Source organism: Mobula birostris, chromosome 6 (genome assembly GCF_030028105.1).
Source record: "Mobula birostris isolate sMobBir1 chromosome 6, sMobBir1.hap1, whole genome shotgun sequence".
NCBI classification, from domain to species: domain Eukaryota; kingdom Metazoa; phylum Chordata; class Chondrichthyes; order Myliobatiformes; family Myliobatidae; genus Mobula; species Mobula birostris.
Genome location: NC_092375.1, coordinates 72,638,483 through 72,658,701, shown reverse-complemented (window position 1 = coordinate 72,658,701; position 20,219 = coordinate 72,638,483). Strand labels below are relative to the sequence as shown.

Sequence of the window (20,219 nt, the reverse complement as noted above, 5' to 3'; positions counted from 1 at the left end):
TCCAACAACTTCCCAACCACTGATGTCAGGCTAACAGACCTATAGTTTCCTTTCTGCTGCCTCCCACCCTTCAAAAATAGCAGAGTAACATTTGCAATTTTCCAGTCATCCGGTACAATGCCAGAATCTATCGATTCTAGAAAGATCATTGCTAATGCCGCTGCAATCTTTCCAGCTACTTCCTTCAGAACCCAAGGAAGCACTCCATCAGGTCCAGGAGATTTATCCGCTCTCAGACCATTACGCTTCCTGGGCACCTACTCAGTCGTAATTTTCACCGCACATACTTCACTTCCCTGACATTCTTGAATGTCCGGTATACTGCAGATGTCTTCCACTGCGAAGACTGTTTCCAGACCCTAGAGTGCTGCATCGTCTCTCTGTGACACTGAGACTTTCAGCTAAGTGCCCCCTACCTCCCAAAACGTGTTCAGGGTTATTGGCCAGTGTAAATTACTCCAAATGTGTGGATGATAGGTAGCATCTGAGATAGTTGGTAAGAATATGGAAGAATACAGAATGGGATTAATGTAGGTTTAGCGTCAATAGGTACTTGATGGCTAGAACAGATGAGGAGTTGGGAATGCTTTGGACAGAAGATATAGCACATTGGTCTACACACATTGGTTTGATAATGATGGACATTTCACCTTTCAAAAGGGGAAATACTCAAATCTCTTGCCATTGATTTACTGTGGATGGTGGGGTGAGGTGGAAAAGGAGTTCTCCATATTTGGGCAGATTAACTCATACGCGACCTAGGCAAGTGAACCAGCTTTAAAGCATTGGAAGTGGCCTATTAGCTAATTTTGCAGGTAGCACAAAAGTGCCCTACAAATTGCATTTCCAAAGAACAATAAGAAATCTGGAAGGTAATTAGGCATTGATTTCAAACTGCATGCTCTGTAATAAAGAGAACTAATTAATCTAATTAAATCAGTAAAAAGTTATTAGGGATCTCAGGCATTGAACTTCAAAATATTTGTTGATGTGTTTTGCCTGGATAATATGCACATCCACAAATTTTACAATGTTCCCAAAATTTTAAAACATTTTCTAAAATTTAAATGTAAGATATGTACTTTACATTTACTAGAAAACACATATTGCATAGAAATAACTAGAATTTTATCTTTTTCGTGTTGGGTATCATTTGTGATAATACTGGAAAGGACACTGTGTACAATGACAGGTAACATGTCCTTGAGGTCAGACAGGTACTACGTGAAGTAATGCACAGTGAAGTAGAACGTGTTTAAAGTAGGACAGTTCCATTATTGGATTTAAGGACTTTATGTAGGTACATTCAGACAACCAGAAGAAAATGCTGCCAAGTGAAATTTTTGAACTGGCAGTTCATGTCATAAAAAGGAATCAGAATACTAATGCCTTTGTTTTTAACACTACATTTTAAGATTTTAATACTTCTTAAAAGATTGCTATCTTTCATTTCAAACTTATTTTTATAAATATATTTTAGAGTTAATCATCAATCCAACTTGCATGAAAAACTAAGAAATAAGAAGTTCAGCACCTATAAAAATTGATTCTAGAATTAACAAGTTAACCGATTTAATTTTCACAAAAATGGATAAAATGTATGTGTTTTGTGCATTGTGGGGCATAATGCATTTTCCAATTCTGCATGAACCAAGCATTGTGATGTACATTAAATTATCTTACCTGCATGCATATCATATCTACAAGACATAGAGTACATCCTGTGTGTTCTTCCCATTTGTATTTTGAACTGCTGCTGAAACGGACAACCTTCTACCATACCCAGTGACATAACCTTTTAGTTTGGATGTTTTCCGCTTCTCCCTCTTTACAATAATACAGTCCAGTCTACACTTTCTCTGTTTTATTATTTAATTATAAATTATATTCCATAAATTGAAATATTATATAAAAGTCAGGCTGCAAATCCATGATATCAATTTATGAATTAACATCTGCATATACTATTTCAGTGCCCCCTGGACTGTTCACAGCACGATAAATGTTAGTGTTACATTTTACAAACTGGAGTAATTACCATAACTAGTAAGCTTGAAAAGGGTTATCCCACTGATGGCTGTTAACATATTCTTTCCGGCTGGTGGCGTAGTGGCATCAGTGCCGGACTTCGAGTTCGAATCCAGCCGGCTCCCGTGCACGCTTTTCATCCGTGCTGGGTTACGAGCTGGTGATCTCTTTGGAAACTCACCCAGCAGAAAGCAATGGCAAACCTCTGCTGTAACTTGCCTTGTATACGGTTCCCCACTACGACAGAGAGGCGTGGAGGGAAATCGTCCGCTAACCGGAGAAACTCCGGATGCAATGTACCCTTCCTTTCCTTTACTCTAAAATTACATTGTGAAATTAGTACCCCTTTAACATTCAAGTTCAAGTAATATACTGTACCCTAAATGGTACGGGTGAAATATTTTCAAAGCTTGTTTGCAGCTTATTTCATTGCACAAGAGTTCCAGAATGTGTCTTCTAATTTAATTTCTATTGTTTGATTGCAATTACTTCAACATGATCAACATTATTTTTCAAAAATAACATGCTTTCTAAGCAGCTCCCAGGTAAATCATTTCCTAGATGTTTGGAAAACATATTTCTGCAGTCAATTAATTTCTTCGGTATTATTCATTTTGAATCAATGCTGCCTCAATCCTCAAGCCCTGTCCTTTGAACTCAGGCAAGATATGTGTCTGTGCATCAACCTGATGTTTTCAAACAGTGGAGAAGAATATAGTTAAGAATCTGAAGTAAAGTGTTTCTTGAAATTACTTTGAGAAATTTCTACATTTTTAGAGTAAGTTCTAAATCATTTTTGTAATGCTTTGAACCTTATTTATGAGTTGTATTTGACAAATATTATTAGAGTTGTATAATGAGTTCAAAATCTGCATAGTGCACTGATGGGAAATAACTAGCAAGCCCACATCCATTTGGGAAAAAAATAATTTTTTGAATATCTACCCTGAATGGCCCTTTCTGGTGTGTTATGCTTCTGAAAAATGGGGGAGATGCTGTACTGTTCATGAATTTGCAATAGTTGGCCAATTAGTATGAAACACACACAAAATGCCAAAGGAACTCAGCAGCTCAGGCAGCCCGAAACGTCGACTTTCCGTAGATGGTGCCTGACCTTCTGATTTCCCCCAGCATTTTGTGTGTGTGCTGCTTGGATTTCCAGCATCTGCAGATTTTCTTGTCGGAATAATCTGTAGTTTCTGTCATTAAAATGCTGGAGTTGCACTTTCTTGAGTTCTTTGTAAACAAGGGATGGTTAAGAACCCAGTGAAAGATTGCTGAAGAGAAATCAGTGCCAGAAAACACCAAATCTGCAATCATTCAACATGATGTTACAAATAGAAAAACGAATATCCCTGTTATCTTTCAAATGGATTCAGCAGAATGAAGCACGAAGAATGAATTTGAAAATAATCAAGCATCTTTGATGGAACTTGAAGCAAGAGATCCTCTCAGGTCTTCATGAAACGAAGTGAGATGTTTTATTATTGGAAAGACTGTATATAAGCTGAAAGTTATTTATATTGTTATTAACAAACATCGACTGCATTGTTTGATTTTCCAGTGGAATTTTTACCTCCGACAGGCCGGACTGCTGTGTACTCTTGTTATACTCAATTAACACTGGTCACAAGCTGGGAGACTATTATCAAGGAGGTTTCTTTGAAAAAAAACAGGTTTTTGGCCAGGTTGCTGTGATCTAGTTCTCAGAAAGTGAATTGCGATTGTTCGTAGAACATCAAATACAGAAGGCTCAAGTGATACTCTTGCTTGACTACAGAAAATTGATATGTCACTTTGCTTTTTCTTTTCTTTCAACAAGAAGTTTAAAGTTGCAAAGTATGATTGTTTAAAATTGAGCAGAATGTGTAATTTGAACTCCTCATCAATGTACTGCATAACCAAGTTCTCAAACAGCTGGCATCAATCTTGGAACAGAGGCGAATCACCACAAATGCTCTCCCACAAACATTGGCAGGAAATGTCCACATCACATGATTTGTACGAGCAGGCCAACCTCCAGAGCACCATATAACCATAAGACCATAAGACCATCAGACAAAGGAGCAGAAGTCGGCCATTCGGCCCATTGAGTCTGCTCCGCCATTTTATCATGAGCTGATCCATTCTCCCATTTAGTCACACTCCCCCACCTTCTCACCATAACCTTTGATGCCCTGGCTACTCAGATACCTATCAATCTCTGCCTTAAATACACCCAATGACCTGGCCTCCACTGCTGCCCGTGGCAACAAATTCCATAGATTCACCACCCTCTGGCTAAAAAAATTTCTTTGCATTTCTGTTCTGAATGGGCGCCCTTCAATCCTTAAGTCATGCCCTCTCGTACTAGACTCCCCAATCATGGGAAACAACTTTGCCACATCCACGCTGTCCATGCCTTTCAACATTCAAAATGTTTCTATGAGGTCTCACCTCATTCTTCTAAACTCCAAGGAATACAGTCCAAGAGCGGACAAATGTTCCTCATATGTTAACCCTCTCATTCCCAGAATCATTCTAGTGAATCTTCTCTGTACCCTCTCCAATGTCAGCACATCCTTTCTTAAATAAGGAGCTCAAGCGAAGCGGCCTGTGGAAAGCAGCCAGTGAGTGAGTGGGCCAGTGAAGGAGTGGAGCTTTGAGGCTTTCACTCAAGAGGCTTCGAAGAGAAGAAGCAGGGGACAAGCTTGCTTGCAGTTAGTTTTTACAATGCCTCCTGAGATGATGATGTGCCTCTCATGTGAGATGTGGCAGTCTTGGGGGAATGCCCCTTTCCCGCAGAGTCACATCTGCCAGAAGTGCATACAGCTGGGTGATCTAGAAGACCGTGTAAGGAACCTGGAGCAGCAGCTGGATGACCTTCAACTCATAAGGGAGAATGAGGCAGTCATAGATGACAGCTACAGGGAGGTAGTCACACCTAGGCTGTCGGAAGCAGGTCACTGGGTGACAGTCAGAGGGGGGAAAGTGAAGGTGAGCAGACAGGTAGTGCAGAGCACCCCTGTAGCCATTCCCCTGAATAATAAGTTTACCGTCCTGGATACTGTTGGCAGGGATGACCAACCAGGTGTGAGCCACCGTGGCAGGCCTCCGGCACTGAGTCTGACCCGGTGGTGCAGAAGCGTGGGACGGAGAAGAGGAGAGCTGTCGTCATTGGAGACTCTATAGTCAGGGGAGCAGACAGGAGATTTTGTGGATGTGAGAAGGACACCCGCATGGTTTGTTGCCTCCCGGGTGCCAGGGTCCGGGATGTCTCTGACCGGGTGCACGACATCCTGGTACGAGAGGGAAAGCAACCAGAAGTCGTGATACATGTTGGGACCAATGACATAGGCAGGAGGAGGGATGAGGTCCTGAAGTGTGAGTTTCGGGAATTAGGCAGAAGGCTGAAGATCAGGACCTCAAGGGTGACGTTCTCAGGATTGCTGCCAGTGCTACGTGACAGTGATAGTAAGAATTGGAGGAGATGGCAGTTGAATGCGTGGCTGAGGAGTTGGTGCAGGGAGCAGGGTTTTAGATTTTTGGATCACTGGGATCTCTACTGGGGAAGGTGGGACCTGTACAGATTGGTTGGGTTGCACCTGAACTCGAGGGGGAGCAATATCCTTGCAGGTAGGTTTGCTAGCATGGTTCAGGAGGGTTTAAACAAATTTGTGAGGGGGATGGGACCCAAAGCGATAGAGCAGTGAAAGAACTGTATGGAGTAAAGCCAGATCTAACATAGAGAGGGGCTTTGAGGAAAGAGAAGCAGAATAAACGGTGTAAAGACAGTAAGGTAGAAGGGCTGAAATGTGTGTACCTCAATGCAAGAAGCATCAGGAACAAAGGTGATGAACTGAGAGCCTGGATACATACACGGAATTATGATGTAGTGGCCATTACAGAGACTTGACTGGCACCAGGGCAGGAATGGATTCTCAATATTCCTGGATTTCAGTGCTTTAAAAGAGATGGGGGGGGGAAGGGGAGGAGGGGTGGCATTACTGGTCAGGGATACTATTACAGCTACAGAGAGGGTGGGTAATGTAGCAGGATCCTCTTTTGAGTCAATATGGGTGGAAGTCAGGAACAGGAAGGAAGCAGTTACTCTATTGGGGGTATTCTATAGGCCCCCTGGTAGCAGCAGAGATACAGAGGAGCAGATTGGGAGGCAGATTTTGGAAAGATGCAAAAATAACAGGGCTGTTATCATGGGTGACTTTAACTTCCCTAATATTGATTGGCACCTGATTAGTTTCAAGGATTTAGATGGGGCAGAGTTTGTTAAGTGTGTCCAGGACGGATTCGTGTCACAGTATGTTGACAGGCCGGCTAGGGGGAATGCCATTCTAGATCTAGTACTAGGTAATGAACCAGGTCAGGTCACAGATCTCTCAGTGGGTGAGCATCTAGGGGACAGTGACCACCGCTCCCTGGCCTTTAGCATTATCATGAAAAAGGATAGAATGAGAGAGACAGTAACATTTTTAATTGGGGAAGGGCAAATTATGAGGCTATAATGCTAGAACTTGCAGGTGTGAATTGGGATGATGTTTTTGCAGGGAAATGTTCTATGGACATGTGGTCGATGTTTAGAGATCTCATGCAGGATGTTAGGGATAAATTTGTCCTGGTGAGGAAGATAAAGAATGGTAGGGTGAAGGAACCATGGGTGACAAGTGAGGTGGAAAATCTAGTCAGGTGGCAGCATACATGAGGTTTAGGAAGCAGGGATCAGATGGGTCTATTGAGGAATATAGGGAAGCAAGAAAGGAGCTTAAGAAGGGGCTGAGAAGAGCAAGAAGGGGGCATAAGAAGGCCTTGGCGAATAGGGTAAAGGAAAACCCCAAGGCATTCTTCAATTATGTGAAGAAAAAAAGGATGACAGGAGTGTAGGTAGGACCAATTAGAGATAAAGGTGGGAAGATGTGCCTGGAGGCTGTGGAAGTGAGCGAGGTCCTCAATGAATATTCACCAATGAGAGGGAACTTGATGATGGTGAGGACAATATGAGTGAGGTTGATGTTCTGGAGCATGTTGATATTAAGGGAGAGGAGGTGTTGGAGTTGTTAAAATACATTAGGACAGATAAGTCCCCCGGGCCTGACGGAATATTCCCCAGGCTGCTCCACGAGGCGAGGGAAGAGATTGCTTAGCCTCTGGCTAGGATCTTTTATGTCCTCGTTGTCCATAGGAATGGTACCGGAGGATTGGAGTGAGGAGAATGTTCTCCCCTTGTTCAAAAAAGGTAGTAGGGATAGTCCGTGTAATTATAGACCCGTGAGCCTTATGTCTGTGGTGGGAAAGCTGTTGGAAAAGATTCTTAGAGATAGGATCTCTGGGCATTTAGAGAATCATGGTCTGATCAGGAACAGTCAGTGTGGCTTTGTGCAGGGCAGATCGTGTCTAACAAGCCTGATAGAGTTCTTTGAGGAGGTGACCAGGCATATAGATGAGGGTAGTGCAGTGGATGTGATCTATATGGATTTTAGTAAGGCATTTGACAAGGTTCCACACGGTAGGCTTATTCAGAAAGTCAGGAGGCATGGGATCCAGGGAAGTTTGGCCAGGTGGATTCAGAATTGGTTTGCCTGCAGAAGGCAGAGGGTCATGGTGGAGGGAGTACATTCAGACTGGAGAATTGTGACTAGTGGTGTCCCGCAAGGATCTGTTCTGGGACCTCTACTTTCTGTGATTTTTATTAATGACCTGGATGTGGGGGTAGAAGGGTGGGTTGGCAAGTTTGCAGATGACACAAAGGTTGGTGGTGTTGTGGATAGTGTAGAGGATTGTCAAAGATTGCAGAGAGACATTGGTAGGATGCAGAAGTGGGCTGAGAAGTGGCAGATGGAGTTCAAACCGGAGAAGTGTGAGGTGGTACACTTTGGAAGGACAAACTCCAAGGCAGAGTACAAAGTAAATGGCAGGATACTTGGTAGTGTGGAGGAGCAGAGGGATCTGTGGGTACATGTCCACAGATCCCTGAAAGTTGCCTCACAGGTGGAAAGGGTAGTTAAGAATGCTTATGGGGTGTTAGCTTTCATAAGTCGAGGGATAGAGTTTAAGAGTCACGATGTAATGATGCAGCTCTATAAAACTCTGGTTAGGCCACACTTGGAGTACTGTGTCCAGTTCTGGTCGCCTCACTATAGGATGGATGTGGAAGCATTGGAAAGGGTACAGCGGAGATTTACCAGGATGCTGCCTGGTTTAGAGAGTATGCATTATGATCAGAGATTAAGGGAGCTAGGGCTTTACTCTTTGGAGAGAAGGAGGATGAGAGGAGACATGATAGAGGTGTACAAGATAATAAGAGGAATAGATACAGTGGATAGCCAGCGCCTCTTCCCCAGGGCACCACTACTCAATACAAGAGGACATGGCTTTAAGGTAAGGGATGGGAGATTCAAGGGGGATATTAGAGGAAAGTTTTTTACTCAGGGAGTGGTTGGTGTGTGGAATGCACTGCCTGAGTCAGTGGTGGAGGCAGATACACTAGTGAAGTTTAAAAGACTACTAGACAGGTATATGGAGGAATTTAAGGTGTGGGCTTATATGGGAGGCAGGATTTGAGGGTCGGCACAACATTGTGGGCCGAAGGGCCTATACTCTGCTGTACTATTCTATGTTTTATGTTCTATGTTCTGTGTTCTAAAACTGCCCACAGTACTCCAAGTGAGGTCTCACCAGCGCCTTATAGAGCCTCAACATCACATCCCTGCTCCTATACTCTGTCCCTCTGGAAATGAATGCCAACATTGCATTGGCCTTCTTCACTACTGACTCAACCTGGAGGTTAACCTTAAGGGTATCCTGTACGAGGACTCCCAAATCCCGTTGCATCTCAGAACTTTGAATTCTCTCCCCATTTAAATAATAGTCTGCCTGTTTATTTCTTCTGCCAAAGTGCATAACCATACACATTCCAACATTGTATTTCATTTGGCACTTCTTTGTCCATTCTTCCAATCTATCCACATCTCTCTGCAAATTCTCTGTTTCCTCAGCACTACCGGCCCCTCCACCTATCTTCATATTGTCAGCAAACTTAGCCACAAAGCCGTTTATTCCATAATCCATAACATCAACAGCTGTAAGCATTCTGCAGGTTGTTCGGGATTGGAAAATGGACGTGGACTTAGAAAAAAAGCTTGTGTTTCCCCCAGACATTGTGGCTACAGCACTCAGGCCAGACCTGGTCCTGTGTGTCCACAACAGACAAGCTGGCATATGTTGTGGAATTGAAGATGGTGTAGAAGAAGCTTATGAGAGGAAAAAGACCAAGTACTCTGAACTGGCAACTGAAGCTGCCCAGAATGGCTGGAAGACCAAGATTTTCCCTGTAGAAGTGGGAAGCAGGGGATCCGATGCTACATCTACGATCAGTCTTTTGAAGAAGATAGGGGTGAGGGGTCACTCCCTCCAACAAGCAAATAAGTCCTTGTTAAATGCAGCAGAAGAAAGCAGCAATTGGATTTGGATTAAAAGGAAAGACAACAACTGGGCTGCAAGATGAAGATAGGAGGGTAGGGAACTGAGGGGGGTGTATCTGGGACTCCAGGTAGCACCATTGAGCCCTCTGGAGATGTTGTGCGCTTATCAGTGAAATGTCAAAGAAGGAGGGTGCCCACCTGATGACCCCGATGATTTACTTACCCTCCTTGTCACCACTCCAAGCCCACTGCCAACATCAAGAGTGCCAACTTACTATAGGGATTGAAATATCAAGTCCTAGTTGCTCTAATGCTAATTGTAGATCTAATTTTATCATGCAATTCACTTTAACCCCACCAAGAAGGCCTTAAAGCTCTTTGCTTCTTGCTTGACAACAGATCCGACCAGTTCTCCTCCACCATCACCTTCCTCCATCTGGCAGAGCTGGTCCTCGCACTCAGCAGTTTCTCTTTTGACTCCTCCCACTTTCTCCAAACGTGCATGGCCCCAGTTATGCCTGCCTCTTTATTGGGCACATGGAACAGTCCATGTTCCAAGCCTTCCCTGGTAATGCCCCCCAACTATTTCTGCGCTACATTGACATCTGCATTGGTGCTGCTACATGCACCCATGCTGCGATCATCAATTTCATCAAACTTGTTTCAACTTCCACTCTGCCCTTATATTCACTTGGTCCATTTCTGCCACCTCTCTCCCCATTCTCGATCTCTCTGTTTCCATCTCCAGAGACAAACTGTCTATGGACATCCTTTATAAACCTACCGATTTCTATGGCTATCTCGACGATGCCTCTTCCCACCCAGTTTCCTGTAAAAATGCCCTTCCCTTTTCTCCGTTCCTTAATCTCCATTGCATCTGTTCCCAGGATGAAGCTTTCCTTTCCAGAACATCAGCGATGCCCTCCTTTTTTAAAGAACTGGGTCTTCCTTCCTCCACCATTGATGCTGACATCACCCACATCTCCTCCATTTCCTGGACACCTGTGTTCACCCCATCTTTCTGCCATCTTAACAGAGACAGGGTTCCTTGTCCTCACCTACTACCCCTTTTTCCCTCCTCTCCCTTCTTTCTTCTTCAATTCCCCACTCTGCCCCCCCCTCTTTTTCTCACCTGCCTCTAGTGCTCCTCCTCCTTCCCTTTCTCCCCTGATCTACTCTTTTTTCCAATCAGATTCCTTCTTCTCCAGCCCTTTGCTGTTTCCACCCATTGGCACCCAGCTTCTTACTTCAGGTCCCCCCCCTCCACCCACATGGCTTCACCTATCACCTGATAGCTTGTCCTCCTTTCCATCCCCACCCTCACCCCACCTTCTTATTCTGGCATCTTCCCCTTCCTTTCCAGTCCTGATGAAGGGTCTCGGCCCAAAATGTTGTTATTCATTAATTTCCAAAGCTGCTGCCTGACCTCCTGAGTCCCTCCAGCAGTTTGTGTCTGTTGCTCTGAATTTCCAGCATCTGCAGAATCTGCTGTGTTCATTAATTGTAAATTTGTGTATTTTTTCTTCCCAGCAGAGTGATGCAACTTTAACCCATGGGGACTTTCTTAGCTATATATTTTTGAGCAATGTGCTCATTTGCAAAATTTCTAGATACCTTCAACTCTGCAGAAGATCATTCCATTGACCACAGCAAATTTCCTAATCTTTTGCCACTTCCACTCCTTTGCAATTCCCTTTCTATTTTTTTCTCTCATTTCCATCTTCCTTTAAGAGACTCTTCAAAATCTACATATTTGAATATTCTAGGTTACATCTTCAAGGAGTGGCATCTTAGAAAGGCAGCATCCATTATTAAGGATCCCCAGCACCCAGGACCTTCCCTTTTCTCACTATTACCATCAGGTAGGAGATACAGAAGCCTGAAGGCACACACCTTCAGCGATTCAGGAACAGATTCTTCCCCTCTGCCATCCAATTCCTAAATGGACATTGAACCCATGAACACAACCTCACCTTTTAATATACATTATTTCTGTTTTACACTATTTTTAATCTATTTAATGTACATATATATTTACTGTAATTGATTTATTTTTTTCTTCCTATATTATCATGTTTTGCATTGACCTGTGACTGCAATGTTAACAAATTTCACGACACATGCTGGTGATAATAAACCAGATTCTGATTCTATTTGTGACAGTGCAAAATGCTTGATAAGGAGCATTTGGGACATTTTATTGTGTCACAAACTCAGTTATTGGTGCCATACGTAGTAAAAATGAACATTTTCAATTCATTTCTTTAACCATGCCAAGGCTGGGATGGACAGCAGAATTAGAAGGTATGAGTCAACATGCACCACTATGCCTGCACGCATTCATGTTATTTATTATCCATGGCGATGCCATTCCTCGCAAGCTGGGTGACATGTGGGCAACTCCACTGGTAACAAAACATGGTGGTCTCACTTGTGTAGTAAGGTCCTGAGATTTTTAACCACTCTTATTTTTTTTATGGCTGTCCTCCACTCGCTGCGCTTTTCCAGGAATATTACCCTGCCTTGGTGAGGGCACAGATTGGCAGTGCCAGTATTAAGAAAGCAAAATTTAAAATCTGTATTTGTATTTCAAATGTGGAATGAACTGTTGCGCAAATTTTGCGTCTCCAATATATTGCCAAGCAACATCCGCTACCCACGCTCACCGGTGACTACATCACGCTCAGCTAGCGTGCATCCTCGTGCTGCATTTAATGCAATCGCTCACCTTTGATTCAGTTAGTGACCCTTTTACCTCCTCTCACCCTAGTTCCTCGTACAATAACCCCCCACCCACCCCCGCCCCTCATATCGCACAGCGAGCTGCAAGTTCGCAGCGCGTTGCACACACGGGCGTCTGCCGTCATCCCGGGAGCGCGTGCGGGGAAGTGAAGGGGTGCATGTGCGCGCGCGGGCCAGCGGAGAGCGCCGTCAGCACGCTCAGCCGGCGGGGCAGGGAGCTCGGGGCTTCCGCGACAGACAGACACAGAGCAGACGACCGGCCGGCAGAAAAGAGCCGGAGCAAATTCGCGGCGGCTGACAAGACGCTGCATTCCTGCACACTGCACTTATCACAGTTCACACAGACCTCGACCCACCCCACCCCACCCCACCCCACCCCTCCTACCCAGCCTGAAAAACACTTTCATTCTCTGACAATTAAATGAAAAATATTCTCTCCCCCCCCCCTTACAAGAACCTACAAGGACTATTTTGCTGGTGATAATTATTCGCAACAGGCAAACTTACAAGTCTTGAGAACAGACGAAGAGGGAGAGGAAGGGAAGAAACGCTTTGCAGGGAGAAGCGGCGGCTGACAGCCTCAGGGAGAGAGGATTCCACCGGCACGGGGACGGAGGGCAAGTGACAGAACGCTCCGGGCTACGTTCGAGACGAGCCCCGCGTGTCAATTATATTGTATCTGGTTGTCCCCCCGGGGGACGAAAGTTCTTCATGGCTCTCATCATGGAACCCGTTAGTAAATGGACCCCGAGCCAAGTGGTGGACTGGATGAAAGGTAAACTGCATGTAACAAGTTGTGTGGGGTGACCAACTGGCTGCTTGCTCGGGCAGGGAGCGAGTTCGGAACTGCGTTGTTGCATTTCACAAACCCCTTTTCAACCCGCTAGCTGTACTCTTCCATTTCAGGTCATTTGTAGATTTATTGTTCGGAAGTTATAAGTGAGCATTGATTGTTTAGCAAAACCTCCACGAGCGGATTGTGAATGTTTGCTAACAGGACTCTGGAGGCACGTTTTAGCTTGGGATATAACGATTGCTAGTTGCTGTTACCTGTTTTTTTTGTGTGTAATTGAAGATTGTAATTGCGTCTGCATGATCGTTTATTTTCATCGCTCCGTGGAGCTGCCCGCCTGTGTGATAACCATAGAAACCTGGTTTCACATACTCGATAAGTGTACGAATAGAGAAAAGCTCTCTCGATAAACACTCAGATTTTCCCCCAAAATATCCATCGTCGGCATCAGACTTAGAAAACTCAGCTCACACTTTCTCATGGAACGTGTATCAACTTTTGCTTATCAAATGCGCCGTTTCTCTGGGCGGATTTGCACAGAAATGCCACGTTAAGGAATATGAAAGCGCTGTTTCCCTTGTGGGTCGTTGTTGACAGAAGATGCCAGTGAAAATTGAGTTACATTTACACGCGTGTACGTGGGGGCATCGCAGCTGGCGATGCAATGTAGCTACAGTACTTGTACGAGAGAACTGCTTCATGAGTCGGCGGAGGTGGGTGGGTGGGTGGGGGATGTTGGTGGAGGAACGTCACCACTTTGGCTTAGTTTGTGGAACTCCCGCCTGTAGTGAGAGTAGTTTAACTTATCCACATCAAAAAGCAAAATACGATCTGCAATGACCTTCTGCTCTAAATCGGAGACTGTAAACGGCATTGGGAGACCCTCAGGTGTTCAGTGAGTCTTGGTTAACTGGTTGGAAGGAGGGATGATGTGTCAGTTTTATGTTTACCAGTAAATCTAGACATTTAAACGCAAATGGAGAAACCCTGCTGGTACCTGCGTAGATTGACATTTCACAGATGGGCATGCTGAGCAGATGGCAGCTGTGCACTCTGGCCCACCTGCTTCACGGTGGATTGAATTACAGTACTTCGAGTTTTACAGCACAAGCACAGGCCATCGCACCCAGCGGATGCCGGTCCGTGCCTCTGTGGCCGGAACAAATCTCCCTCTCACCTAACTCCATGTCACCTCAAGGCATTCAGCAGACTGACAGAACTGAATCTCGACAAATAGAGTATAAATCAAAATAAACAGAACAGTGAATGTAATGATGAAGTATTAAGTGATTATTAATTTAATTTGATCGTGCAATCCGTTTTGTACAAATTAAGCTAGCTGTTCTCTGGCATTTAAAGCAGAACACATTTTGATCCCATTTAAACCATTTATTGTCACAACAAAATGGGGTGTACAAGGATACATTTAAATGGGATATTTGCATGCGAATGGAAAGCCGCAGCAAATAGTCTGTCCACTATTTCCTGACAAATTTACAGGCATAGTATAGAATAATTTCAAGTTTGTGAGCCAGGTGGAAGTTATAATTTTGCAACTTTGTTCCAATCACCAGCATTTTGTTTATTTTCCCACAATCTCTGCCAAGTGTGAAAGTTTTACTTTACGGCTTCATGTGTACAGTGAGATTATTTCATCCCTGTGCAGTTTTTCTTCTGAAGTAAAAGACCGTAAAATGGTGAAAAAGGTCTTTCTGATAAACGTGCCATCACGCTTGTTTTCCTCAGCTGTTGGGTAAAAAAGAATGTCGCTGCGGGTAAATTTCAGCCTGAGTTCTTATTTATAAAACTTCAGATTAAGAGTCAGTAGCCAGACAACATGAACATCTATTCATTATGCTTAAATCATGCAGCATTTTCAGTGAGCAAGTTTTAGGGTATCTCTTCCAACAGAGGGCATTTGGTTACGTTTTACCTCGACCAATTATGCAAATTATTGAAATACAAATAATTTGGTTCTCAGCTGTCAGGGAGAGCGGCTGCTGGATATTTCGAGAATTTCTAATAGAGGGTTAGAGTTGAGCATTTTGCCTGTCAGCTTCCTTTACATTCTAATATGCTTACTTTGTATTTCCAACATTTTCTGTTAAAGGCTTCAAATTCAAATGCTGGATCTTTCCTAACATATTCATTGCATTAAAAATAAATCCACATTCTTTAAAAGCAGAATCAAGACCAATTTTGATAGAATATTCAATTGTCTTGGGTGAATATTTGACTGAGAAGTAAACCCGTCGCATTAGGTCTCTTTCTGTTTAAACCATCTCGGAAGATATTTTCATGTGCCAAATAAGGTAGTTGTTCAGCCTACCGACTCCATCCTGGCTCTCAGAGCAATGTTATCAATTCCCCCCCCCCCACCTACCTCTCTCCACAACCCATTTCTCTCCTCCAACCTTGACTCCCTTGCCGTCCACCCACACTTGCGGTCATTTAGAGCGCGATGTAGATAGAAACTGGAGCACCCAAGAGAGTATGCTAATTCCACATAGACAGCAGCAGAGGTCAGAAGTGAAACAAGGGTCACTGGAGCTATGAGCCACTGGTAGTTACAGAGATGGCCGAGGGAGAATTTGTAGAAAGTTGAACATCTAATTTCCTTGTTGCACTGAGGTTGCTCTATGTGCCACTATTAGAATGAGTGTAGTTCAGGTCATCCAGGTGACAACCAGGTTCCCTTCCTGTGAAGGTGCCCATAGCTCTGTGGCAACTGGCAAATCCAACTTGCTAGTCTCCCAAATGCTTGTTGGTATATGCAGTCCATATGGGAGTTTGGCATTTGTACATTGGGAGGACCTCCGTGCAGTTTTAGACAACCAGAAAATCCTGTTGATGTTTTAAAAGTGCATTGGAGTAAGGGGATTGTTTCAGTCACTCAAAGGAGCAGGATTACGGCTCATATCTTCCAGCTTATTCCACCAATTAATTTATCAGAGATCCATAATTTAACTAGCCACATAACCTTGGTGCCATACTCCCTAGCACCTGTGCCTAATAACAACTCATTTGTCTCACCTCATTATGGTTGAGGAAACTATCATAAATTTCTCCACTATATTTTGTGTCTTGGAAGATAATTGAAGATGTAACATTTTGTCTAATTTCCAAGAAATAAAATGCAATCTTTAGCTGAGAACTGACTGATGTTAAAATTAGAGATGCAAGTGGTTTTGTTATTAAGCAATTTGTTGGAGTAGAACCAGTGACAAATAATTTTTTTCCCAACAAAAGAATAATTTAGTTATGAATATTTTTGGGCACTGAACCAATAATTACTCATTACATGAAGCTTATAACACAATAAATTCCATTGATTTGAGTAACTTTCAGACAGTAGTTGGGTTCTAATAGCAAAAGAATTGATAAACTGCTGGAGGAATTCAACGGGTCAGGCAGCATCTGTGGAGGTGTTTTGTGTCAATCCAGATGAAGAGTCTCGACATCTGTTTAATCCCCTCTACAGGAGTTGCCTGACCTGTCAGTTCTTCCAACAGCTTGTTTTTGTGCTCCATATTTCTGCTTCTGCAGTCTCTTGTGTCTCCATATGAGTTTCAACAGACGTATTTGGATTGCTGATTTTATGTTTGCAATCCTTACTGACTTTGTTCAAAGAAAAATTATTAATATTGAAAATGTATCCGTTTCCTGTTCTTGGATATCTTCCATCAATAACATTTGATGTGTTGAATCCCATGAGTGCAAGTAATTGAACAATGAATTTTGTTGGAAATTGGGAGATGCCTCCCATTTATCACTGAGCTATGCCAAGTTCAACTTGTTTTGTGAAGTGATGTGGAATAATTGTGGAGGTACAATTGTGTGTTTGTTGTAATGCCAGCAGAGGCCTGGAGGATGTGAGATATCTTTGTAATTTTTTTTACAGCTCAAATGGGCAATAGAAAAGGATTGGAACAGCAGGTTGTGACACTGAGTAGGCTAGATTGGAGCTCATAGAAGCGAATTATTAGAATAAAGAATTGGAAACCCTTTGCACTTTTCTAATCATTACAGCTGACATCAACGTTCAATGTGTGCATCTCAATACTAAGTAATGGGAGGTGTGGGATGTCATTATTGTGCAGTTTAAGAACTGAGTTCACACATTTATATTCTCACGGTATTGTTGTTTGCTTCTACATTTTCAGTCCGTTTTATGAACTCGCTTGTAAATTTTAGTGAAATACTGCAGATTGTTGCCAGATGTTCTGGTTTTCAATTTGTTAAAAAAATTAAGCAGGTTATGAATGGTTTACTGTTAACAAATTGTTACAATTTACTGGGAATGTGCAATGGATTTGAAAATAGTTTTTTAAGATGTCTAAAGACATTTCAAAGCTTTAAAGTAAAGCAAAAAAAAAGCAGGTGGAAATACTCAGCAGGTCAGACAGTACCTGAGGAAAGATGCTGCCTGACCTACTGGAGATCTGAAGCATTTTATGTCTTATTTTAAGCTTACTGCATCTGCAGTGTTTTGTTTTGGATGCAATAATTTGATTTGGGGTAATGTTCAATAAAACTGAACTTTAGGAGGAGATGAGAAATACTACATACAATTTAAAAAGGAGCAACACACACACAAAATACTGGAGGAACTTGGCATCTATGGAACCTGCTGAGTTCCTCCAGCATTTTGTGTGTGTTGCTCTGGATTTCCCACATCTACAGAATCACCTGTGTTTATCCATTTTGAAAAGGAGCTTTATTATCCAATCCGAGCCATCACTCCCAGGTCCTCTTAAGGTAGAGGTTCTAACAGACTACTTAGGATATACTAGAATATAATTTAATAGATTTATTTTGAATTATTATTTTAGCTATGCATTATTTTAACTCAAAAGCCATATTGAAGTTTGCATGATTGTTATAGTTTGTGTCGAATAACACCTTTATTACATACCAAAATATTATTGCAAGATTTTGCCTACATTTTCAGTTGAGTAAACTTACTAGAACTACTTGACTTGGTATGTAATTAAGTTTGGAACTGAAAGTCTTCAATTATACATTGATTTGGTTCAACCCATTGACATAATTCAACTCCACTTGATCTATTATTCCTAAGAGATGAATTACAGGAGACAGAAAAAGCATGCCAAAATGGCAATGTTACAATAATCATGGGGGATTTCAAGATGCAGGTAGATTGGGAAAATCAGGTTGGTGCTGGATCCCAGGAGGGGGTTTCCTAGAATGCCTATGAGATGGCTTTTTGTAGTAACCTGTGGTTGAGCTCACTAGGGGATCAGCTATTCTGGTTTGGGTGTTATGAAATGAACTGGAATTGATTAGAGAGCTTAAGGTACAAGAAACCTGAGGAGCAAGTGACCATAATGTGATAGAATTCACACTGCAACTTGAGAAGGAGAAGCAAGTCAGATGTATCAGTATTACAGTAGAGTATTATAGCCGGCTGGTGGCGTAGTGGCATCAGCGCTGGGCTTTGGAGCAAAGGCTCCCGAGTTAGAATCCAGCCGGCTCCCTTGCGCACTTTCCATCCGTGCTGAGTTGAAGGTCGAGCTAGCAACTTGGCCTCGTAAAAATAAGAAAGCCTGCCTAAAAAAAACACCGTCATGACAGCGTCCGGGTGACTCCACTGGGAGTTAAGGGCTTTCTTCTCAAAGGGGATTATAGAGGCATGAGAGAAGAGCTGGCCAAAATTGATTCAAAAGGAACACTGGCAAGGATGACGGCAGAGCAGAAATGGCTGCAATTTCTGGAAGCAATTCAGAAGGTGCAGGTTATATAAATCACAAAGAGGAAGAAATATTCTAAAGCAAGATGACACAACCATGGCCAACATAAAAGCCAAAGAGAAGACCTATACTGGAGCAAAACTTAGAGTGTTGTTACAGGATTGGGAAGCTTTTAAAAACCAACAGAATGCAACTAAAAAAAATCATTAAGCAGCTAGAGATGGAATACAGAAGTAAGGTAGCCAATAATATTAAAGGGGTTACCAAAAGTTTCTTCAGATACATAAAGTATACAAGAGAGGTAAGAGTGAATATCGGACTGTGGAAAACGAGGCTGGAGAGGTAGTAATGGGGGACAAGGAAATGGTGGACGAACTGAGTAGGTATTTTACATCAACTGTGAACGTGGAAGACACTAGCAATGTGGTGGAAATTTGAGACAGTTGGGGGTCAGAGGTGTAGGAAATTGCAATTACCAGAGAGAAGGTTCTTGGGGAAACTGAAAGGTCTGAAGGTAGATAAGTCACCTGAACCAGATGGTGTACGCCCCAGAGTTCTGAAAGAGGTGGCTGAAGAGATTGTGGAGGCATGAGTAATAATCTTTCAAAAATCACTAGATTCTGGAATGGTTCCGGAAGTCTGGAAAATTGCAAATGACACTCAACCAAGAAGGGAGAGAGGCAGACGAATGGAAATTATAAGCCATTTAGTCTGATTTCAGTGGTTGAGAAGATGTTGGAGATGATTGATAAGGAGATGGGTTCAGCGTACTTGGAGGCACATGATAAAATAGGCCATAGTGAGCATGGTTTCCTCAAGGGAAAATCTTGCCTGTCAGATCTGTTGTAATTCCTTGAAGAAATAACAAGCAGGGTAGACAAAAGAGAATCAGTGGATTTTGTGCACTTGGATTTTCAGAAGGTCTTAGACAAGGTGCTGCACATGAGGCTGTTGAACAAGTTAAGTACCCGTGGTGTTACATGAAAGATACCAGCATGGATAAAGCAGTGGCTGATTGGCGGGAGGCAAAGAGCGGGAATAAGGGCAGCGTTTTCTGGTTGGCTGCCAATGGTTAGTGGTGTTCCTCAGTGGTCTGTGTCGGGACATTTCTTTTTACGTTATATGTCAGTGACTTGAATGACAGAATTGATGGCTTTGTTGGAAAGTTTGCAGATTATACAAAAACAGGTGGAGGGATATGTAGTTTTGAGGAAGTATAGAGGCTGCAGAAGGATTTAGACAGGTAAGGAGAATCGAAAAAGAAGAGGCAGATGGAATACAGTGTTGGGAAGTGTATGGTCATGCACTTTGGTAGAAGAAATAAAAATGTAGACATTTTCTAAGTGGAGAGGAAATTCAAAAATCTGAAGTGTAAAGCGTCTTGGGAGTCCTTGTGCAGGAACTACTAAAGGTTAATTTGCAGATAGTCATAGTCATAGCCATACTTTATTGATCCCAGGGGAAATTGGTTTTCGTTACAGTTGCACCATAAATAATTAAATAGTAATAAAACCATAAATAGTTAAATAG

At 42.8% G+C, this 20,219-nt stretch overlaps 1 protein-coding gene across 3 annotated transcripts in view; it reads left to right on the top strand.

Moving 5' to 3' along the window:
- Nucleotides 1-12,454: 12,454 nt before the first annotated feature.
- cnksr2a (connector enhancer of kinase suppressor of Ras 2a) overlaps nucleotides 12,455-20,219 on the top strand; it is a 562,236-nt gene continuing 554,471 nt past the window's right edge. For all 3 annotated transcript variants that reach the window (XM_072260647.1, XM_072260646.1, XM_072260648.1), the window contains exon 1: nucleotides 12,455-12,960. In XM_072260647.1, the coding sequence (XP_072116748.1) occupies nucleotides 12,897-12,960 (64 nt within the window). In that variant the 5' untranslated portion in view covers nucleotides 12,455-12,896. The remainder of the gene's footprint in view (nucleotides 12,961-20,219) is intronic.